Here is a 24,542-nt window from a genome sequence, read left to right as displayed (position 1 = left end):
GTATCTTATTTCTAAGGCACTCATTACTTTCAGTACCTCTTACCTACAAATCTGTTTGCTACTGTGGTAGATAAATTACCCTTGCCCATACTGACCTGTTTTTGTGGCCCAGCCTATGTGCTGTCTAGGCCACTGGAGGAAGACACTCATAAGTATGGCTGAAGATATCAGAAGACAACAGTACTCAAGATTTTACAGAGTACTGAAGTTAATTGGCAGCATGAAAAGTTTAAGAAAGCTTATACATATTCCTTGTTAATATTTCTATATCATGTTTAGTCCCTACAAGCAAAACAAATCCAAATCCACTATAGCAGCCCTGATTTGCAGTTGGCAAACTTAATGGCAGCTGGCTGCTGCTGTACAGCAAGGTCAGTTCCAAATCATCAATACCTCTCTTCATGCAACCCATGCAAAGAAACGGTGTGAGTCAACTGCAACAAAACCATTCAGATAGAATAAAAGAAGTTTGCTTTAAGCAATAACTTTTTAGAATTGTTCTGAGCTTCAGAGATTAAGACACCCCATTACTTTTTCATGTGTTTTTTAAGGTCAAGTTGAAATAACCAAACCAGCTTTGGTAAAGGAAACAGAGAAGATTAAAGCTACACAAATAGAATATAGGAGGCTAAGTTACAGTGGAAGGGGAGTTTTCAGTTTTTTATTTAAATATAATGAAGATGCAATTCTTATCTTAGTTAAAATAAAGTGCTTCAAGCCTAGAAACTTGAACAAGCCTAGAACAGAAAAGGTGTTTCAGCTCTTTAGATAGCAGCAATTTAGCATGTTCAATTTTACATCAGTGAAGAGCTGCCTGTTCAAGACCTTTTACATCACACCATGACTTGGGAGAGAGAAGATGGGGTTATCGATTCTCTCAATTTTCTGATTGCTTTACCAGGGGAGAGTTACACAAAAAAGCATTTGGAATTCTGCTGTACAGAATTTATGGTATCTTATTATTCAATGTACAAGATAGGACCCAAAAGAAGTCTTGGGGAAGTCAAAATACCTTGGCTTGTCCCTCCACCAATTCTTGCCCCTCAAAATCCCACAAATTTACCAGATTTTAAATAGGTTCTGAATTTAAAAAAAATGATATTAAAAGATAGAAAATAATCCCAGAATATTTTAACATAAATCCAAACAAGAATTGCATTATGAAGTGTCTGTGAGATCTCTATCAAATGCCGGCATAGCGTTTTATAACAAATCATTTATTTCATCCACGAGCGTCCAAAGAAAGGCAAAAAAGGATAATGCTATACCAAGACGTGCCACTGGAGGGAGTGTAGTACTGATTTACGGAAAAACGACCGAAGTCCTTCATCTGTGTAAACAATCATTAACTCTTAGCTACCAATTGTTCAGTTGCCTTAACATGGAACTGTTACAAGACAAGTTGCGTGCGTTCATTCTTATTAATATTTCCCTTTTAGCGGGCAGCTTATTTTTTTCTAATTTTTCAACTGCTCTCAAGTTTACTGGTTAGGACAAAGTCAGCTTAGCCCAACTAAAAACATGAAAAATAAGCACCAAGATTTTACTAAAGACATAAGAATTCTCCTTTCCCACTCATGAAAACATGTTTTAATAACGAGCATATATATTTTGAGAGAACTTTTCTCCACCGTTGAAATGAAGCTTCCTAAAGGCAAGACTAGCAGTGTTTACTGTGATGCAATATGACGCTTTTTCTTGGTAATAAAGGTACAGGAGGAAAGTTGTGAGTAATTCTTTACCAATCAGATATGTTGATCAGTAGGACTGATCACAACCGTAACTCTGTATAGACATCTGGAATCTGCTGATAAGGTTTTGTATGGCAATCACTGTGTCCACAGTTAGCCTGGATTACAACCATGACTTCTTTAATAATGCCCCTTTCATTTGTGAATCAGTTGTTTTTCCAACTACAAACAGGAGTTTGAAAGAATTTTTGGCATTTGCGTAATTCAGGTTTGTATAAAAGCCACTCCGAGCCTCTGCCAAGCTACTACTGGCAACAGCCAGAGCTGCGGCTCTGTTACTTTTGATGGATTTGATGCTGTTCCCTCACTACTGGCAAGGCATTCACGATTAGGACCCAGAAACTCATCCCCTGTGTCGGTCTGCAGGAGATTTATCTGTTTGATACCAGTGCATGTAGCTTTCCTTCAGAAACTGGAAAAAGGGGGGAGATGGGCAAGGTCCAAAGATGGAAAGCGGGAAGCACTGAACATGACACTCTTGATGGCATTATGAAATTTGTAACAGGAGAGCTGCATCCAGGGTAATGGTATCTGTGGGCATTTGTTAGGAGTTTATGAAAGGGACCTAGTGCTTTGGACAGTTGTACTTCTGTTGGTGTTCAAACATCATGCAATGCTGTAAACTAATGCATTTTAAAAAAATAGATTTAAAAGTCTTCTTAGTTAAACAGTGTGTCCTTTCACAATTCCCTGTAGACTCTGTTGACAGAATACTGTCACACAATAAATTCACTCACTGTATCAACTAAACTAATGTATTAACAATTTCCAGGGATAAGCTAATCTTAAAAAAGGAAAAATATATTTGTTCTTACCTTATTACCTTTCATGCTATCGCAAAAGCAGGGACTTTTACCTTTGCATACACAGCTCTGGAAAACAAAAAGACAAACTTTATAACAAAACTATTTTTCTCATTGTGTTGTTTGGTGAGGGGCAAATGAGATCTCAGTGGTTTTAATAAGGTAATTATTTCACAGATAATACAACTTTAAAAAAAAAGTTCATGAAGAGTGTCAATTCACGACAGTGGAAAAGAGCTCATTATTCCTTTGTACTGTCTTTTGAGACAGGTAAGGGCACTAGTTTAATTTTATAGTTGCGGTAAAGGTCAAGAAGCCATACTTAACACCACCAGGATTATAATACCAGTGTAAAATTCAAGAATTTGGTCTCTCAGCACTAAACATTCACGGAATCATGGAATTTCAGAGTTGAAAGGAACCTCTAGAGATCATCTAGTCCAACTCCCCTGCTAAAGCACATTACACATTACTGAGGACTGCATCCAGGTGGGTCTTGAAAGCCTCCAGAGAAGGGGACTCCATAATCTCCCTGGGCAGCCTGTTCCAGTGCTCTGTCACCCTCACCGTAAAGAAGTCTTTTCTCATATTTGATTGGAACTTCCTATGTTCCAGCTTGTGCCCATTACCCCTCGTCCTGTTACTGGGAACCACTGAAAAGGGTCTGGCTCCATCCTCCTTCAACCCACCCTTTAGATACTTGTAAACATTAATAAGGTCTCCCCTCAGCCTTCTCTTCTCCAGGCTAAAGAGCCCCTGCTCTCTCAGCCTTTCCTCATAAGGGAGATGCTCCAATCCCTCAATCATCTTCTTGCCCTAATTGATGATTCTCTAAAAAACTTACTATAGTAAACAAACACATATACTGATATTGTTTTAATTACAATTATATTATTTTTATTTTAATCTCTTAATCAATAATTTTCTGACTTTTTGTAGCTGCGTTCACTTCCTGACCCTGGCTTATAGTACCTAATACTATTACAAAGGACCCTCAACTTTGTTGTTTATTAATTCTGGAGGTTTTCTGAGCCAAGCTGTGTCACAGTGCGATCCCTCACAGAGAGATATCCCCACTCCTGCAGCAAGTCCTGGGCTGTAGCTGCTACCAGCATGTCTGTGCCTTCAGGTGAACCTGCAGTTCAAAGACCTCCTTGGAGGGCTGTGTTGAGTCTGTGACCTCTCCTGCTGGAGTATGGCATAGCTATCTGGGAGCAACTACAATTTGGGAAAATTCAATGATTAATCAAGTCTGAAGAGATACTGAGTTTTTTATTGGTCACACTTAAGTGAAACAAACAAACAAACCCAAAAAAGGACATTCAGTATAGAATCGGATGGACAGCATGACTAAATTAGCTAGCTTATGTACTAGGTAGTCGCGGTGTCAGGGAGCTCAGCAAAGCACATCTGAGATCCTGGGTGAATGTGAGAACACTTAATCCTTCTGTGCCCTGCTCCTGCTCCAGTTATCCTGCACTCAGTACCTGAGCTAGCCCAGTCCAGCTGGGATAACTGCAAAGGACTTTTCTACGCTCATGTAGATATATCCTATTTCAGTGGAGTGGAGGAGAAAAAAAATAATTCTTTGTTAACATAAATATTATACATAATAAAGTATCACTGAGGTTACTGAAGCCATATATTTCATACAGATGTGGAGTAAACTGCATTTATTGTATACTTTTGTACTTTGTACACTTAAATTCTTTCCTTTGTTTTTGAAGCTCTTGTTGAATGACTTTTTCAATTGTACCGCTGCAGAAAGAGAGCTATTTCAGTTTATCCTCTCACTTTAGTATATATGTTTCTCACAATGACAGTATGCTATGATACAGCTACAGACAGTAAGAAAGGGACAAATATCACAGATAGGTTGTGAAGATGTTTTTCTAAGTTGCATAAAATTTAGAAAATAAGGAAGAAAAGTAATTTTTTTTTCTTACAAGATTAAAGCCTTTAAGATGGTATGAGATGAGCTTTCTATTTAGATCTTGAAGACAGAATTAATTAACCCCTACAGCTGGTCGTAATACAACAGCAGCACTGTTCCAAATTTGTAACTTTTCCAGTGGCATTCTCAAAAAACAGAAAACAAAAGTCAGAGGAAAAAAACATTCTCCATTACATTTTGAAATTATAACGTCAGATTGCCATTAAATTTAAGTTTTCCTGTAGCAATCTGTTCAGGTAAAACATTTTACAGAATTGAAAAGTATCTTTTCTTCCCACAAGCTGCGATCAATTTCTTCTATCTATATCATCCAGAACTGAGGTATGCAGTATCAGCTAGCTGCCTTGATTTCTTACATTGCCCATGGTGTTGGTCTCTTTCCATTGACTACAGAGGAAACTTGACATATAGTTTGGAACAACTCCTCCAGTCTCTTCAGGTGCCCCTTTTAGGATTGCGGAGATGTTGCAAGTACTTGCTGTTCTTATGGGCTAGAAAATTACTGACAGTAGCTGCCTGTCTTTCAGATAGCTGTAGTTAGTTGAGATGACGATGCCATCTATTAATTTAAAAATAGATGCAGGGGATATGCCTCCAGTGAACAGCTATTTAAACATTCATTTACAAAATAAAAGAGAAATGAGAATCAGTTGTCCATGAAAAGCAAATCCCCCAAGAAATGATTGTGTCTGCCTGTGCTCTGTAGACAGATCAGTATGATGATTACGGTGTTTCAAGCTAGAGAGTTGCAAACATTAAATACTTAATTCTCTGGCATATTTAAAGAAGACTCTTTCTTCCCCTAGTCTGACAGCTAGAATTCAAGTGGTACTGCACCAGAAAATTTGGAAAACAAAGGTGTCTTATAAAACAGAAACCATATGACTTTGCTACCTTTACTATTACTTTAATCAATGTGATTATATCACCAGGGACACAAGAATAAACACTAGTGCAGAATTAACAACAAACAGTATCCTGATTTATTCTTGTTGAGGTCTATCAGTTTGGCACTGGATAATGTAAGTTCACCAAGTTATATGAAAGATATCCTAAGCCTTTAAGTATAAATACTAGAGGATAAAGTGACACATATCCCAAAATAAATCTGGAATAGTCTGTAAGACAACCAATTTTCTTGTTCCCTATTTGATAACAGTACCTTCATTCCCAACATATTCTCTCCAAAATAGTTGACACAGGCTATGAGTACATCTCTGCTAAGCAGTATAAAAACATTTAACTGCTCAATGTTCAGCATCCCAAGGAAAGATGTAAACACAGGACACAATAAAAGTAGTCTTAAATTGCAGGCGCTGCCTTTTACTACTGTACAGGGCTGGTGAGTGACTCGAGCTACTGCATTCTTAAGGCTTGCATATGAACACTGTAAATTAACTACAAGACCTACAAGAGCCATTTTTTCATCAATCTCAACTGTTGAAGCAAAGATTTAGTAGACACATGTCTGAGTCCAGGAAAGGTGCTGTTTACTGAGGAAAAAAATGCTTACGGTATTCCAAATTCTCTGAATTTCCTCAGTATAACTGGGATCATATCCTGGCTGACCATACAGAGCTTTCCTGAGAAATAGCCACAGCTGGCTTCTAATCTTCCTAGGACAAGTTATTTGCCATTATAATTCTATAGACCTTCATGGAGTTGCACCTTATTTCTACCTGTGAAAGTAAAGCTAGAAGCAGATTATTTACAGTATTTGTATACAAAGCAGTTTTCAGAACATGTAGAGAAATCACCAAATGAAAAGACTCTTCTATAATAGGTATAATCTGCAGAAGACTTTATATGTACAAACACAGAAGAAACTTTTAACTTACAATCACAGATAATTCAATGTGAACTTAATGCATGAACATGCAGAAAATTGTGATGCTACATAACTGAAAAAGGGTTATGAAACTATTTAAAGAAAGAGAGCCTTTGCTCTTCCAGAAGTCAAAATGCTTAGAATGTGTTTAATTTGCCATTAGTAAGCTTTCAGATCAATTTAGGTCTTTTTGTGTATGCATATCACTTTAAACTAAACTGAAAAGACCAAAGATGATTTTACATTACACAGTCGGTTAGTTGGATAATACTGAATGTTTTGGCATATGATTTTTACGTAAGATTAGATTCTGCCTTCTGTAAAGGAGCCTTGAACCAAAAAATCATTGCTCTCTCACACTACTGGATATTTCCACATCCTTGTAAGATGCCTGCAGCTCCTTTACCAAAGGACCATAACAAAACAAGAGTATATTGCCAGGTTATAAGACAAGGACATTGAATATTAGTTATTAATGGTTTATTCAAAATCCTCACAATAACATCTACATAAATAAATTCATTAGCAAAGCCACAGGTTTACTGCATGGTTTTCAGTTTTGTGATTTTTATAATAATCACCTACATTTATTTTAAATATTTAGATACGGTAGATGGCACTGGATTTTTTTATCTAAAAGTCTAGGCCAACAGGTAAAGCCAGATCATTATATGAATAACAAATCAAATGAATTCACCAATGAACCAAAATTTTAAAAAACCCAACCCTTTCTTGGAGCAATTTATACAAAGCTCCTTTCAAAAGTGTTTTGAGTAATAGTAGTAATATTCTATGTTCTTTAATACACGCTGAAACACATTTCCTGCAGTGGTTAATTTTTTGTTCAGTGGGTGCCACCTTATCTAGAACACTGAATTGCCCTTTGTACACTATGGGATTGGATTCTCTGGGCTCTGACCTCTTCCTGCCCTCAACGCAGAGACTAACTTAAGCATCTGCTTAAAAAGTGTTCCAGTCCTCTCCTCCACTGAATCCATACGACAGTCTATGTTGTCACCTATACAAAGCATACTGTAGATTCAGCATGGCACTGCTACTCCTACCACTGTAGTCCTGGCAACTTAATTTGGCTTATCAGAATCTTACATAGCTCACAGCACTTTGCCAATAGAGCTAGTTATACAAAGGATATCAGAGAATGCACTTAGGGATGTTATCAAACCTGAATATGCCAAAGGATGTCAAAAGGTGTTAATGTAAGGGAAAAAGCAAACAATGATAGGCATTTCTATCAATAGCATTTGTGGGGCAGTCCAGTCATACTGGGAATGGTTTAAAGGCAGGAAGATGGGGAACAGAAAAAATGAACCAGTGGCGATGATGAGCCAATATTTCTCCGTTGATCTCTTTTGAAATGACATATATGATGACAGAACAGTATGTGCTTGCTTTTCCAGATCCAGAAGACCAGAGGAGGTCAGCTATGATTTCAAAATATATACTTGTATTAAAAATACTGCATGAAGGACAGAGAGGCAACAAAGTGTGCTGCTGCAGGCAACAGGTACTGTTTTCTTTAAGTTTCAGATGAAGACTACATCAAGACCCCACAAGATGAGTAATAAAGACATTCATATAAAAGCTGAGATGAAATTAAATGTATTCTGTAGGAATATAGTACTCTGGTTGCAGTGGGGCTTAAGTTTACACTTTTGGCCTGATTGGTCTTTAATTTAATGGGTGAACTCCACTGATTCCAAAGGTAAATCCTGGTTAATGTAAATGAAAGATGACTGTGTGACACGAGGCATTTTAAGATGAATTAAAAGCAGTGCAAGTGATATCCATTAATTACTCTGGACAGTAAAAATAGCCCACGTATCCTCTCTCAAGTGGGTGGTGAAGCTGTCACTTTCCTTCATTGGTGGTTCTAAGTTTAAGTTTAAGTCTAAGTTTAAGGCTTTAAGTTTTTTTTAAGGTTTATTTAAACTTGATTTTTATTAGCATTTCACCTATCCTGCCATTAGGTCTTTATCTTCTAACTTCAAGGATCACTAAATTACAACTCCATCAAAACATGGAATAAGACTTAGGGGATAAGATCTATTTTTATGTGATGCTGTCTTTTTTTTTTTTCCCTTTTCCATCTTTCTCCTCATTAAAGGTATCCTGAGCAGCCTACAAATATGCAGGTCATCACAGTGGTCCCTTCCGAATAAAAGCGAATTATCAGCTAATTTCCAGTTTTATGTAGTTTCTCTTCAATTCCAATACCTATTAAAAATTATGTATCAGTGAGCCAGCTCCTTTAAGAGTCTTGATTATGAATTTTCAGGGCTTCTGACACACTGAGATTTCTAAATTCTTTCTGAGCTGTCTCAGTGCAGAGCAATCACTTTACAGATTTCAGCAGTGTCTATAAGCCACAACTGAGCACATAGAATTAATATTGCTCAAATAGTTAATGTTAATATAGTGCTTTAACTACAAAGGGCCCATTTCTCTAATGTTCTTGACTACATGTGTTCTATTACATCTAATAAAAGAAGTTGTAAAGCATTAAGATTACAGTAAAGGGAAAGTTTTGCTTTAACATTTATCTACAGTACAGAGTTGTGTTGAGGTAGGTACGCTGCAGAGATGTGAAATGCTGCACTTTCAGAAGGATGCTATGGTGATAGCTAAAGCTTCCAGCTTGGACACAGTTATGTTTTTTGAAAATGTATTCTAACATGCTCAAGCAGAGGATCTGAGAGCAGAGCTGTATAGAAAAAGAGTTCCCAGTGTGGAAAAGGCTATATAAGGAAAATCTTTTTTCTGAGTCTGATGCACGTGTGTTAGGATACTTAGCTGGACTAACACAGTCAGTAATTCTATCTAGACATGGTTAGTAGATACGTGACCCTGGCAGCATATTCCTCATGTTGCACAACTGTAATCATCACGTAGCATACAAGGTACTGGAGAATGAAGTACCCTCACTCCAAAACATTGCTATGAAAACAAAATACCAGTCCCACCATTAGAATCTGTATACTAAAAGTTTTTCATGCATTCTAAGCATCAAACATGAATTCATTAAAATTATCAAAGACCACAAAGAACTTTGTGTTTTTTTAGTGATTGCTGGACCAGTACAACAAAACCAAATTATTAAGCCTTCAATAAGTATAGACAACATAGAGCAGAAATAGGAGATGATGAGATGAAGGAAAATATGTCAGTTCCCAAACTCTGAAACATTGTGTAGTCACTTGTGAACCGGAAGGCAGCCAGACATTCCTACCTTAGAAGACTCCTGTTAACAGCCATGTGTGCTATCAGAATTCACTGCATATTGCCTACCAGTTGAATACTAGCACCTGACAAAAATTATTTCATTTCACTTTCCATTACAAAGAAATACACCTGTAACTTTAACTAATAAACAACTTGGTCAATAATGTCTAACACAGGGAGACTGGATCTCAAAGGCCACAGTGGAAGACAACTGTTATGCTACAGAGTGTGCAGTTGTTGAATAAGCTCCATTAAAAACTTGTAATGGGAATAACTACTGAATCAACATCCCTTCTTGGTGACATAGGCCTTTTATTACTGGTTATGTGCTGCTTTCAGTGTGAGATTCAGGCGAGAAGTCCTAAGCATTTATGATCATAGGAAAAACTTTCAGAATACTTCACAGAAGCAGGATTTTGTGTCTAACTTATTGCGATCGCACAATGTGAACATACAGCATGTCTCTATCTGAACTTGGGAAGAATTTCATTACTTACTATCCTTAATTTTAAGCTGTCATGAGTTCTTTTGGAAGGGATTATTTTCTTTTTATGTAATATAAAAATTTATTTATAATGGTATTTGCAAACCAACTATGTGGAGAAATGGAAGAAACTACTGTAGATGAACATCTAAATGACTTACTATTACGTCAAAGGAATGTGTATGAAAACCCTTTTTCACTTCAGAGATTGAAACTGTTTTGAAAACCTACTCACTAAGAGCTTTGTATAATAACAATTTTATGGTGTTAGACAAATCTCTTCATTATAACTATTCATATTTATCACAATAAAAAAAAAAAAGGTAACATAAAACTTAAGTAAAACAGGATACAAAGATGGCAACAAAGTTTTCCTAGAACTTTGGTATCTCTTGCCTATGTTTAAATGGAATGAATTCTTTCCTAGGGAAAAAAAAACACACAACCAAACACCAAAAAAACAAAACAAAACTCGTAAAACACCCTGCAACTCTTTGTTTGTAACATACTGTATAGCATACCTTTTTTGCAGTGAACAAGGCTGTCTTTATGGAAGTTACAAGAAACTACCATAACATAACTGTTCATACTATTCTTATGAAAGCACACCATTCTGTCATTGTGCTCATAGTTCCACATACAACTTCCATGGTGCCAACCATATTCTTGTGCAAGCAGATACAGTACAATTAATTATATGGAGCTCCTCTCTTCTCTCCAACTCACTGACAATAAAGAATTAGAGCGCAAGAACGATAGGGCTTAGCAATCTTCACTGTGCCTGCATGTTATCATCACTGCATTAGGATAAAACAGGTAAAGTGTTGTAATTTAGAAAAAATCCACCACCTTATGTTTTCACAAACTCAGTTTGTGAGCTCTGCAGTGATGATCACCAAGGCCTGTGTTGTAGAAGCTGCCTGAAATTACTCAGTATCTATGTACATAGGGCTGGCATGTTGTGTGCAATTTTGGAAAATTGTAAGTTGAGGCTCTCAATTGAATGTCTGGGGTTTTTTTGGAGGGGGGTTAATTGCTTTTGTTCTATAAAGAGAAGATACAGAATTACTCCATCTTTAAACAGAGAGAATGATGGTTTACGTTCCTCTGCTCAAACACAGAAAACTTTGATACTTACAATGACCAATATCTTACTCTACAAATAATCTCACTAGCGTGGAAGTCTCTGTTATAAGAACTGTCAGAAACTGGACCAAACTGTTATGATACATTCGGGAGGGTAAAATCTGCAAAGGCAAACCCATAAACCCCATCTCTATGGGTTTCTTCTCCTGACCATGAACAGGACATGAGGACAAAAGAAATAAATATTCTTCCTTTCCACAAGGAAAAAAAGATTAGGCAATTCAGGCCACAGAATTTTGTTTTGTGCGGCAAAGTCTTAAGGGTGTTTAATCAGCTTATTCATCCGTGCTCTTCCTTCCTAACAGAGGGTCATCTTAAAAGAGCAATCTAATAACAAAGAATACACACCATTTAACTAGTGAATTTTTGCTTACCTACCATAGTATGGTTAGCATTACATCACACAATTTGTATTTCTTCCCAACTGTTGACTGTGGGAATGGTATTCACTACAACTGTTGTCTCCTCAGGCCTGTATATTTGTATATTCATAAAATTCCTGGTGTGCATCTTCTGTTAAGTGGTGCAAATAGCAATGAAAGCAACAGTAGCTTGTTCAGAGAATCGTTATTGCACAATTGCACATGCTTTGGTTTCTCCTTTTTTGAAAGGCTCTGTGATTTCACAGATAAAAAAAAAATAATAAGCTACGTTACTTTTTCTTGCAGCTTCCTCCAAAATAATCTGCAGCATAAAGCCCTAGTTAAAAAGCCTTAATTGAACCACACCAAATGGAAAAATCTGTAAAACTTTGAGATTTGTACCCTGTTACAGAACTGTTAAGTTAAAAAAAAAAAAAAAAAGACAAACAATGAAAACAGAACTAAAAATACACTAGGTGTGGCAAAATGGAGCTTTTCCACTGTGTGCATGAGAGATTGGGGCTATAAACAGCTAAGAAGAAAAAAGCCTTTTTTGTATTTCACCTTCCTCCTAGGCTCCTGTAATCCATGCCAACATACTGAGCCTTCTAGTATTACTTTGTTAGGCGGTAGGGTGAGAATGTGACAGTAAACCAGATGACCGGACATCCCATACTAGCTGCACTTAACAGCAAAGTATTTTGTTTCAAAGACGTGTTATGATAAATCAGCTCTAGGTATTGCAGAGGAGATTGCTAGCACAGATCTCAAAATAAAATGCTGTTATATCTATATGAAATGCAATGAAATGAAGAAGGAATCAGCGTTTGCCTGCCTACTTTGATCATTTCAATGATATTATTCAGTCAGCAAAACAACTTGAGTTACAGAGTTCTGCTTAAATGTGTATTTACCTTGTAGATCTGTTAGAAAAAGGCTATAAATCTAGTGTTAACAGTTCAGTTGTCACAGGTGTGAAAGATCACCTAAGGAGGTTCATCTTCTTTCAGTTGTATGATGCAGCAAACGCATAAGCACACATTTCTTGGCCATCAGAGCAAGCCTCCATGTGGTATAAGACAGCAGAACTCCATAAATTTTGATGCACAAACATTAGGGCAACTACGATAATTTATGCTAACTCTCTTGGCCATGTAGGAAAGGCATGGCTCTGCAGTGCTCTGACATTGGCCTGTTTCTCTATGGACGTGACGGCTGAACTACAACTAATTATAGAGGCAATCAGGATCAGAACAGTCTAGTATAAATTGGGCCAAATTATCAAAGTCACACCCCCATTGACTTCAGTGCTGGGATCATATTAACCAAATCAAAGAGAGCACTTCACAAAGGACTTGTTTTTCTAACATGCTCAGTGAACTCTCTTTTGTATATTCAGGTGCACATCTTCCCTTCTCAGCTGCCTTGTACGACAAAAGAACCTGGGTGCTTCCAAAAGCCGGAACAGAAGGAAAATTCTCACTGTGACACTTTGTCCCTCCAACATTTTGATTCCTAGTTAAACAAAGCAATTCAGCCTGCACCCCATTCTCACCAGCCTTGGAGATGCTCATGGCTGAGCTAGAATGCTGCATTTTTTTCTTTCCAGAACCATGTATTAAGATCTATTTGTGACAACAATATAGTTTGCATATAATTAGGAAAAAAATATTGCATGAAGAGGAAGAGACATTTAAGAGTATTTGCATACAAATTCTAACACTTGTAAAAAATGCAATTAATTAGGAAATATGAACACTTGCATCTAGTCACAGATAATAAGCAGAAGTGAGAAAAGGGATGCCAAAAAAACCCAAATAAACCAACTCAGTGACTATAAGGCTTGAGACGATATCTCCCCTCCTTTGCCAGCAGCACACGATGAAAAAATGCAAAGAGTAATGACTGAGGCAAACGCAGAATATAGAGCAGTTAACTTTACCCTATGAGCTAATGCAACATTTCAATTGTATTACAATGAAAATCAGAAACTGGTAGTAACATGAGGTGCAGCTAACTTGCAATCAAGTAATCTTGCTCGAGTAGAAACCCTCTTTTTTCCTGTTCTGAACACATGCTAACGTGATGCCATCATAAAAATGATCAATGCCATTAAGAAACAGTATTGATTCAGTACTAATGAACTTGACCTATGTATTTTTCTTATTAGCGTAATTTGAAATGGCAAATTTCAGGGAATTTTTAGATTAGTGTTTAATTTCAACACATACAAGAAGTACGTGGATGGTATCAAAAGACAAGACACAGCAGAATTAACTGGATTGTGCATGTGCATCAAGACAGTATCAGCTGCAGGTGCTGTTAAACAAAATGAAACAACGAGAAAGCAAATCAATTTTTTTCTGAGAGGAAAAAAATAAAATGAGGAATGAGAAAGATCTTGTTCCCTGAGGAAATATATTGATAATTTTTATTATTCTTCTAAAGTATTTAAATGAACATGGGAAAATTCAAAGAATTATAACATCAGTATTTGGAGTGAAGGAATATATCAAGCAAGCTGAAAAGCCTTTGACATGGGAAGATGCGACTTCTGCTGAGTTTTCAGATGTGATTAGAGCATGCCAGTGGCCAAGAATGCAGATAATTATACTCCCTAGCAGGTGCCAGAGAGTGCAGCCTCCTAAGGGCAGGGAAGTCTGGACTCTGTGAAGGGCTGTGAGGAACAAAATTTGTTGTATAAACAACAGCAGGCACAAATTAATAATTTCTTTCTTGTCTTTGGGAATGAATTATTTATGGAGTTATTAAGAGACATACACTTAAAACTTTTTCATGTTGAAACATTTTTTAATTTATGCATACAGCAAAAATATTGCTTGCTGGTCAAATATCAATTTATTTTCATATGAAGGTGTAGAACGATTTTAAAACACAAACAATACCTATTTCTTTGCAATGGACAGTCCAGACAAGATACAAAGATTTATTCATCAATCATTTCATGTCAATTAACATTAGCCATTAATATTTAATTAGAAGTTTAGATAAAATAGCTTTTTAAAAAGTTTTTATTTCCTCCATGATCTAGAAAATTTTTTTAGATTTTCTCTTTCGAAAATACCAGCATTTTCTTGTAAGAATAGACATGGTGACATATAACTCTTAAACTGATCTGTTATCTGTTGCAAATCTAGTTTAAACTAACCTTAGCCAACATTTGAGATCCACTAAACTTTCAGAGCACCAGCGAATCAATAAACTGTGTTCAAACTTTGCTTAAACAGCAAGATTTCTGTAGAAGATACTTACTGCCATCCCAAAACGTGTCTTTAAGACCTAAGTGTAAATGAGGCTCTAGTAATGACAACGCTCTAAAATACTGGTATCTCAGAGCTTCATTATCTGCCTTAAGTAGAAAGGCTGCTAATGAACTGAGGTACATGAGTCTGACAGACTGGCAAACATGCTAGGATCCTACTGAGGTTGCTAAAAAGTGTTGAAATGCTTTACTGGGCCATATGTGGGGTCTTACTTGTCGATACATCTCCTTTTCCCTTCCTTTTTAGATAAAACCATGAAACAGGATGACAAGATCAACACAGCCAGAATAGAGGCTTAGAAAAAGTGTGAGTGTGTGTGTTGTGGGAGACGGGGAGGAGTTCCTGGTACACAACCTGCGCCTGTTAACAGCCATCCAGAAGCGTATATGATGATGTCCACCTCTTGGGAGCAACAAGGGCAATGGATTGGAGGTACCAGCAGCCGAGGAGAAGAATGGAATAAAGAACAGCAAACTGGGTAGAAGAGAGAGGCAGGTCTTGAGTTTATTCACCTTCCACATCTTGCTTTAGAGAAAGAATCAGACCTAGGCAGAGCCCGAAAAAACTCTGCAGAAAACACATACTCTGCAAATAGATCTGATACCTCTGTTCTACATAAGGACTAAGAGGTATTTTAATGCCATTACAAATAAACAATTAGATCTTTGTTAAATGACTAAACTTGACTGCAAGTTGGAGTGCTATGAAAGAAAACACGTTTGGTGAGGTGCTTATGCTGTTTCCAGACACTTTACCAGAAGGGGTGAGTGAAAGAGCTGCAATGTTTTAGAAGAAACATTATTACTAAATAGTCTGCTTCAGGTAATTACAGCAGAATGTGGCTCTATTTTTAGCAACAACGAAGTAGAAGATCAGAGTTTTTCCTTATAAAGGTGAACTGCAAAATGTTTTGATAGGCAGTAAAGGATTTTGATGTACTGCATTAGAGTTTACTTACACAGGTAAAGGAGAAATTAACACAGTTGACTATTACGGGAGAAACAGAACTTTAAATTATATATAGAAACTGGCAGTTTCCTGTGTTTGATGCCTATCAGAAATTTACTGAAACTGGCAGTTTTCTGTTTGGTAACTCCCAGACATGTTGAGAGCTACGTTGACACATTTACCCCCACAGCTGACTGCGCTTCTCCCTGTTGAGAACGTACAATCTAAATGTTATAACCCTAGGAGAAAGGCACGGCAAAGTCTACAATATGAGCCGGGAGAATTTACCGACCCAACGGTGATGAACACTCATCGTTAAACCTGAAAGACAAACTGTAAAGTGAGTTTGTACCGAAGGCGGCACAGGTGGTCCGGGCGGCGGGTGCTGCTGAGGGCGTTTCCCTCAGAGGCCATCACGGCCAGCTCTGTCCCTGCCGCCCACCTCCACCGCCTCCTGCGGGGCGAGGCGCGTCCCGCCGGACAGGCCTCCGCTGCCGCTCCGCATCCCCTCAGGGAGCGCCCCCGGCCGAAGGGCGGGAAGCCGCCCCGCGACCCGCCGCGATTCTCCTTCGCGCCCGAGACCAACGGTGAAGCGGCGCCCGGCGCGGGGGCCTCCCCGCCCGGCAGCGGCACCGGGGTAACGGTACCTCGCATGTCCCTCACCTCGCCGTGCCCGGGTGCCGCGTACGTCCCGTGGGAGAGGCGTATCTTTTTAAATACCATAAATTCACCTTTTCTTCCTCACAACTTGACAACGCAGAAACGCAACGAGAGATGGCCGAGGGGCTGAGTCCCGCTCTGCCCCAGATAACGCCGCGGGACCCCGCGCCACCGCCCGTCCCGGGCCGCCCCAGCCCCTCCGCCCCGCGCTCACTCACCTCAGCCCCCGCGGCGCGGCCCGGCCACAGCAGGGCGAGCAGCAGCAGCGGCGCCAGGCGGCTGGGGCAGCCCCTGCCAGCCATCTCGGCGCTGCCTACGCGGCGTCCCGCGGCGCTCAGACTCTGCCCCCCGCCCGCCCGCGGCTTTTGGCCTGGGGGCTGCTTCGCACCCGCTTCGGCGCTCCCGGCACCCTGGGGTGGGGACAGGGACCGGGGCGGGGCCTGGCGGGCCACCCCTCTCCTCTCCCCCACTCCTCGTCTCCTGCTTCGGGCACCACCGGCAGCCGCCTTCCGTCCGTCCGTCCCTCCTCAGCGGGCATGGAGTGAGCGAGGAGCCGGGGGCTTTCCCGCCTGGGAGCTGAGGTGAGCGCCGCGGAGGGGCAGCCCCGGGCGCCGGTACCTGCCGCTCGTCACGGGTCGTCCCGCCTGGCCTCGGCGCCTGAGGGGCGCCCTGTCCCGGGACAGCTGGTGGTGCCCCTAGGTTGCCGGGCTGCCTTCGCCCGCTTCTCCCGCGCCGCCGTGAGGGCGCAGGTGGTGGGCACCAGCCGAACGGCCGCGGGGCTGCGCGGCGGGAGCGGAGACCCGCCTGGGCCGGCCCCGGGCACCGTCTGAGCAAGGGCACGGCCTGGGGTCGCCTGTAGCGCCCCGGCAGGGAGAAGGGGTCGGTTAAAGCGAGGTGGGAGGCGGCAGCGGCGAAGGCCGGCATCAGCCCCGGCCCTCAGGCGCGTCCCGCCGCAGCCCCGGGCGCTGCCGGCACTGACCGGGGTGTTTCCTTTTCAGCGGCGCTTTCCTCTCCCTCGAGTGTTTTGCTAATGAGACAGCGGACACCAAGAAGGGACAAAGTGCTGCCCACTGCATAAATGTAAATCAGTGAGAAACGTTTCTCCCCAGGCTTTCCACATTTGCTTGGCGTGATATAAAGGTTTTCTGAATGGAAGTGTGGTTTGTACAGCGTTGGCAACATGTAAAGTTTTATTACATTTATGTTATTGACAAAAGTAATGCATGTTCAAGGTAACATCTCATCAAATAAATTGTTGTTCTGAGATGGCACAAACTTGGGAAGTATGTTGGCCAGGCTGGCCACAGCGATTTTACCTTATCTGTAGTGAATGCTGTAGAAGAGGTCCCACATTGCAGGTTTTATTAAGCAGTACAAGTGATACAGAAAAAGCAACAATATGTGTATGTAAATCTATTTAGGGTTACTCATGAAATAACAAATCTGAAGCCTTTCATGAGCATAAAGCTAACCACAGTTGCTTGTAAAACAGCTTCTCTTACAAGCATGAGAGTAGAGCTGGATCCCCATTCAGTAGATAGTACTGTCAACCCCCTATGAAACCTGCTGTGAAAGCTAGTTAGTAGAGGCTACTGTTCCCAAAAATTTGGTACTAGCAGCAAGAATACATCTCTGGAAGAGCAGAGCAATATGTTCGGTGTCAAAGATCTTGTACATCATCACAAATGTTATTACCTTGGCTCTAAAATCTCAAACATCAGTGAGAGCAAGCTGGCAGGGATAGAGAGAAACAGGAAAAAATCCCCGGTTTTCAAGCCAGATTGATGGTGACCATATAGAGGTAATAGTATCTTAGGGATAAAACCACTAAACTAATGCATTTTATTTGTCAGATTCCTAAACCTGTTGACTGTAACGGTGCTACATTTTTTTACACAAGAATATTGTAATAAGGACAAAAATGGTGTCTACAGTTGTTTATAAGCCATAGGCACCTATAAATTAAAAGTACCTAAATCCACCACTGAAATGTAACGTTGGAACAACCGGTGTTAGACAGAAGGCAGCAGAGACTCATTTACACAAAAGTGAAAACAAAAGGTGCAAGGTTCTCTGAGACAACAAAGTCAGAGCATGCGAGACTACAGTGGAAGAAAGTGGTCAGTCTTCAGAAATTATGTAAATTCAGATGCAGGAAGAACAGTATAACTCTTACTGAGTAAAGAAGATGGTACTTAAAAGGAGAGCTCTTGAATACTAGAACAAAGAAATATTGGAAGAAGCAGAAGGCAGCAGGCAAACCATTATTAGGAGAAATAAATGAATATATGCAGAATACCTTGTGAATGAAATACTGCGATAATAAAAAGGTATTGAGTCAATTTTCAGACGATGAAAACCCTGTGTGGAAATTTAAAAAAAAAGAAGTCAGCAAGCTCAAAGCAAAAATGGGAAAATGCTAACAAGGGAGAATCAACAGAAAGAGTGTTTTAAAAAAAATCCTCTTCGAGCCCAGTCTTATTCCAGTACCACCTGTTTCACTGACTTTGAGCAGCTGTCTGCTAAGTAGTATGGCCCAACTGGATGGAAGTTGTGTGTGTGTTATAGTTAAGAAACAGCAAGTAATGTTGCATTATGAGACTGTCACGTAGAAGCACATATGCCTTTATGTGAGTTTGTAGGACAGAGAAGTGACTTCAAAGTAGCATTCAGCTGGAACAAAGCTTAGATCAGCCGCTGATGTTCCCTCTGCTGTTTGTTGCTACCGTAATTGATGCCACCCATCCAAAGAAAGTCTGTGAAACCTCGGTGCAGACTGTGTTGCTGATACTGTTGTAGTCCATAATATCTTTAGAGAGATGCTCTTGTCTGGCAAAAGAGCAGGCCAGGTAGGCTAAACATCAGTCGTGTCAAAATGTATACCTGCAGCTGCCTCTAGAGGTACTTTACCTAAAAAACATCCAGGCATGAACAACAGAGAGGTCAACCTTAATACTAGAAAGCAATTGAAAGCTGCAACAAATTATAGCTTGGCTTTTTTCACAGTAATAGATAGTTAATGATGTTAGCTTTGATTTTGTTTCCTGAGTTCTCTATGGTAAAACAAGGATAACAGTATTTTCCTCTTTTTACCGATAAGGAATATTTTTGTAGGAAACATTACAGTTGAATGAATTTAGTGTGAAGTGCAAAGTTTCATAGGACACTGTAGAAGAAAAAATAGGGCTTAAGGAAAAGGATGAAAAGAGCCCTAATTTTTATTTCCTACCTTTTGAATCCTCAACTTTGCAACTTTAATGGTCTTGTTATACATGATGTTGGTTTATTTGGATGTAATGAGAATATAGTTAGGGCTGCTCTAATTTTTTATACCTCAGTAACTGTAGCTGTGTGTCTGCCTCAAACTATGTCTGGTGGTCTTATTTTACCAGAGTCCCTAAGAATTAAATTGTCTTCCTTGTTGGTCCTTGTCTAGGAACTAAACACCTAGGTTATGTTATGGGGCCAGCTTTCCCTGCTCTGGCTTTTGAGAATTTTATGAGCTGAGGTTTGGTGATGCTTGTATAAAACCTGTTCCTTTGGTGGTATTGAATGTTTTATCCTGGGGATATTTTATCTTCTTTTGAATTAGGTAAGTATTCTATTGAGGTAACTTGTGATTACTACAAAATATAAAATATGAGATCAATTTGATACATCAATCTATATGACACTTTGTAGTCCTTATATTGTACCGGCTGCTGAACAATTCAAACTATAGGAAGCTTGTTCAGAAAACAATGAATTTTAGATAGCCATGGTGAAGTGCCAAGCAGAGTGGTTTAAGTCTTCCACTTGTGTGTTAAGTATGATTTCAAACTGGGTTAATAGGTTGGATCAAAATGGATTTTAATTTTAAAATAAAAGGTTCTCTGTTAATACAAAGCAAATATAAGAAATTTCAATTTCATCTTCAGAAACTGTTTGAATAATTAAATAATGAGATGGATGGTGGCAACGGGAACAAATTTCTGCAAAGTCTGACCCTTTATGACTAGCTTGGATTTTCCTTTCAATTTACAATCTTGCTTATATTGTTTATATTATTAATTAAAAATTCATGAATGTTATTGGAATATTATGTTATTATTAGGAGCATTGTTATTTTAATTTTATTTTTTTTTACAGGCAGGGAACTGGGGCGCAGAAAGACACTAAGAATTTGGCAGATGAATGGGGCGCTGTACAGTACATGTAGGGTGTGATCTTGCAGCATAGATTGGCTGCTCTTAGGGTATTTATTCATCAGTCATTGTACAAAGCTTACAAAGTCTCAGCTTCATACTGTGGTATATGAATATACTGTGCATACACATACAAGTCAACATTATTTATAGATTAGTTCTGGTTAGGAAGATGTTATGCTATCTAAATAATGGAAAACAAGACAAACAAGTAATGTTTCAGGAACTGTACGCTGATTTGCTTTACAAAGAAAAGATACCTGCTTGTTGAGCAGCTATCAGAGAGCAGCCAGTTTGCTGTAGGTTCATATTCTGCTCTCTTGTCAGTAATTCATTGACTTTGCTTACTCAGGAGACTTCTACAAAGGAAGCAAACCCCTGTCAGTTCACTCTAGTCAGTGTTCAGTCTCCTCAAAATTAACCTCCCCACATTTGGAAGACTACAGCACTAAAAAATAAAAGCCTGTGGTAATCTGTGCTATCCCAGGAAAAGCCCAGCCTCTTAAGCCCTCAGTTTGAAATAACCATTGTGAGTCATTTGCCAGATGGGCCTTATTCCAAAGGGTTACAGCTTTTTTCTTATTTGAGGGATGTAGAAGTTTGCACAGGAGCTGACCGTTTCTCTGGATTTGTGAAGAAAGGTTAGTGCAGCACATTTGCACATAAAACTGCATATATGCTGTTGGACCTAAGTCAGAGGTCACAGGTACACTGTGTAGTTAATTTCTGCTTGCAAAATTTGACTGTCTGGGACTGTAGAGGCCTCTGGTCAGTCCCACGCTTCAGGCTTCCAGCTTCCTAAATCCTGGCAAAAGCTGTGGAGAAAATGGTCTAAAAATAAAGCTAAAAGAATCTGGATAACATTTCCAATGATTGTCATCTATCCATACGTATGGGTAGAATTCTTGAGCCAAAAATGCATATGACATTTATGGGTGCCAGTTACTCCTAGGGAGATTCCAATTGGACACAAAATTAAAATTTTTCACAATGAGAACAACCAGCCATTAGAATAATCTGCCCAGGGAAGTGGTGGATTCCCCAACATTGAACACTTTTAAGATTTGGCTGGACAGGGTGCTGGGCCATCTTGTCTAGACCGTGCTTTTGCCAAGGAAGGTTGGACCAGATAATCCTTGAGGCCACTTCCAACCTGGTATTCTATGATTCTGTGATTCTATGATGACTTCTTCTGCATTCGGAATAGTCCTCCTTTGCTCAGATGCACACTCAGACACTGATCCAGCCCAGTTTGCAGGAAACACTGTCTTGAAAGTATAGAAAGGTGTCACTTTTTTTTTTTTAACGCTTTTAGCTAAAATGGTAGATATTATAGCTTTTTTAAGAAATAACGATGCAAGATCCTCTTTGTTCATTATTTCAAATGCTGAGTGAAGACTATCTCTTTTCTAGGCTGAAATCTTGTACCGTTTTTATATTGATCTGTAGTTTCATATATAGTTCCCTTGAAATAATTGGATTGCTGATAAAATAAAACGCAGCCTGAATAGGAATAATATAATGTAGTGCCAACAAAAAGCTGTGCAGTATGACATATGTAAATGGTTAAGACATATTTTGGTTATCCAGTAATTATTAATGTTTGTACATCAAATGTATGTTTTAATATAAACAGGTTCAGAGGGGAAAACAACAACAGTATGGAACAGTGTTTATAGACTATCCACAAACAGAAGGAAAGAGAAGACCTGCTGTTTAAAAAAAAAAAAAGAAAGAAAGAAAAAGTGCTGCATATACAGATCCTCAATCAGTGTGAATGGCATTAACAAAGGATTCGTTTGAACGGATTAAGTGGCTTATCACAGCTGCCTGGTGAGTTTTACAGATCACTAAATTTTTTAACTAGGGTCATTGAGATGTATTTTTAGCTATCAATTTAACAGTAATAAGAAATCACCAGTTAAATCATTTGTAGCCAGTGAAATTTTATAAGCCTATGCAATCATTTATTGTATTTGATTTTATTTTCTGGTCTATAAGTTTATACCATTTAAATTTCAGGTACTACACTATTTAAAGAGTAGGAAACAGGACCTATAATTCTGAGTCTGTTTTAAGAGGAAAGATATTCCTACATTCTAGGGATGAACATACTTGGAGAAGAAAAAGTAATGACCAACTCAAACCTGAATGCCTGTTCCAGAATAATTTTGCAGGTGAGGGAGAATTATTAAAAGGCATGAAGAAAAGTTTTAGAGACTGTGATGGAAATACCTGCTAGCAGCTGTGGCATGAGTTCTTTCTATAGAAAAAAGATCCTTCGGAGAAGATTAGGATCAATGTGGCCAGGAATTTTCAGAGTGGTGTGTGGGATCAATGATTGCATCTCTATACTATCTTCTAGGAAAAGTCAGTGCAATTTTACTTCTTGCTTGAGGTCTTTATAAAACTTCCTGCACCAAGCTCTTTAGGATTGTGAAATTACGCTTTTCTACCTGAGAACCCGGCCCAGCAACTGCACCTTGCTTGAACCTGACACCCTCGCTGCTAGGCAGTCTTCTGTCGTGCTAATATGCCTGAAATCTCTCCAGTGTCTTTTTCATGTTTATTTGTGCAGATCCAGGCTACTTGTTATTCAGGTGTTCCCCATGTCTCCAAGGTAGCTCTTCTAGCATTTTTTCTGCGTTATTTGTGAATTACTTACCTTTAACCGTCTTGCGCTGATTTGAGTACATAGGCAACGTCTGTCTGGCTTCAGGAGGCAGGGATTGTGAAATGACAGAGAACATCTGGCAAACACATGCCTATCGTGTATGACCGGAAAAAGGAAGACTGCAGCGTCATGCATCAAGAACAGCATAATCAGATTTCCATTTCAGTTTTGCAAGGGCTTTCATGAGAAGTTGGCATTTTCTTAAATGAAAAATAACTCACACCTGGCCAATGTTGATAGGAGAAAAAAAATATTTACACAGTCTGTCTGCAAGTTCAGATGGTTAGAAGCAAAAATGGCCTTAAATTAGTAACAAAAGCACGAACCAATGCTATTGTCTGTAACCAGGTTGAAGTGTTCCTGTGAAGTTAAATCCTTTCTACACAAACTTATTTGACGCATTAAAGGATGAACTATACTGGGATGCACATACCTTCTCCACCATTTACTGCTGTAGCTGATCATCTGGCAATCTCACGTTGTTTAATCAGTCCTTTGTTTCTCATTTGGAAAGAGACAGTCTGAGCTTCTGTCTTCAGTTGCCACTAATTATTTTAATAAATTTTTTTTTCTATAAAATCTCTGTATTTGGGAAAAAGTAGCAGGCAACACAGGTTTAAAAAGTATATACAGTAAATGTACATAAATGGCTAAACTATCTCAATAGAGCTTTAGAAAATTTACTAAATTCCTAAATATTTGCAAGGTCGGACTAATTTTGATACAGGCTTCATTGTAGCCTGGAGAATAATACACAGTAGTGTATAAATTATGGCTGTATCTATTTTATCATTTCATATAATGAGTGAGCACCTTAGTTAATAATGATGTTAGTATTAATAATAGTTTATAATAATGCTTATTTCCTGTATTTCTGCGAAGTTTTGGGCTACCTTTTTGTTTTACTTTATCTTCTTTTTTTGCATGTGTAAATCATAAATGACATGATTTCAACTTTATAATCCATCACTAGCAATGGTTGGCATGGAGATGGGCTTCCCCAGCAGCTGCTCTGGGATCACGTGGCTGTTTTGAGTACTGCTTTGCTCCCTGCCTTCTCTCTCTCTCTGACCAAAAGAAAACAGCACCAGTTAACTCATTTTGAGGGAGGTGCACATCACCTCCATCTCTACTCAGTCTTCACCTCATGGTGTCTGTGCAGATGCAGAAATCTGTCTGGAATGGTTTCTCTCTGGTCATTACTAATTGTGGGACTGGAAATAG

The 24,542-nt window shown here is 39.1% G+C and overlaps 2 protein-coding genes across 6 annotated transcripts in view; one reads left to right on the top strand and one right to left on the bottom strand.

The window, feature by feature from the left end:
- Positions 1 to 16,763, bottom strand: part of COL4A3 (collagen type IV alpha 3 chain) — a 65,915-nt gene extending 49,152 nt beyond the window's left edge. For 2 of the 3 annotated variants that reach the window (XM_074591699.1, XM_074591701.1), the window contains exons 1-2: positions 16,679 to 16,763; positions 2,567 to 2,623 (exon numbers count right to left, since the gene is read on the bottom strand). In XM_074591699.1, coding sequence (XP_074447800.1) covers positions 2,567 to 2,623; positions 16,679 to 16,762 — 141 coding nt within the window. In that variant the 5' untranslated portion in view covers position 16,763. Of the gene's footprint in view, positions 1 to 2,566; positions 2,624 to 16,463; positions 16,570 to 16,678 lie in introns of those variants that run through there. The other variant, XM_074591700.1, reaches the window with a different exon arrangement.
- A 14-nt stretch (positions 16,764 to 16,777) lies between these two features.
- COL4A4 (collagen type IV alpha 4 chain) overlaps positions 16,778 to 24,542 on the top strand; it is a 74,682-nt gene continuing 66,917 nt past the window's right edge. For 2 of the 3 annotated variants that reach the window (XM_074591696.1, XM_074591698.1), the window contains exons 1-2: positions 16,905 to 17,041; positions 22,281 to 22,477. Coding sequence is in view for 2 of the 3 variants with exons in the window: in XM_074591698.1 (XP_074447799.1) it covers positions 22,422 to 22,477 (56 nt within the window). In the remaining variant the exon portion in view is untranslated. Of the gene's footprint in view, positions 17,042 to 22,280; positions 22,478 to 24,542 lie in introns of all 3 variants that reach the window. The other variant, XM_074591695.1, reaches the window with a different exon arrangement.

The sequence above is a fragment of the Larus michahellis genome, chromosome 6 (assembly GCF_964199755.1).
Source record: "Larus michahellis chromosome 6, bLarMic1.1, whole genome shotgun sequence".
NCBI lineage: Eukaryota > Metazoa > Chordata > Aves > Charadriiformes > Laridae > Larus > Larus michahellis.
This window is presented reverse-complemented; position numbering and strand designations above follow the sequence as displayed.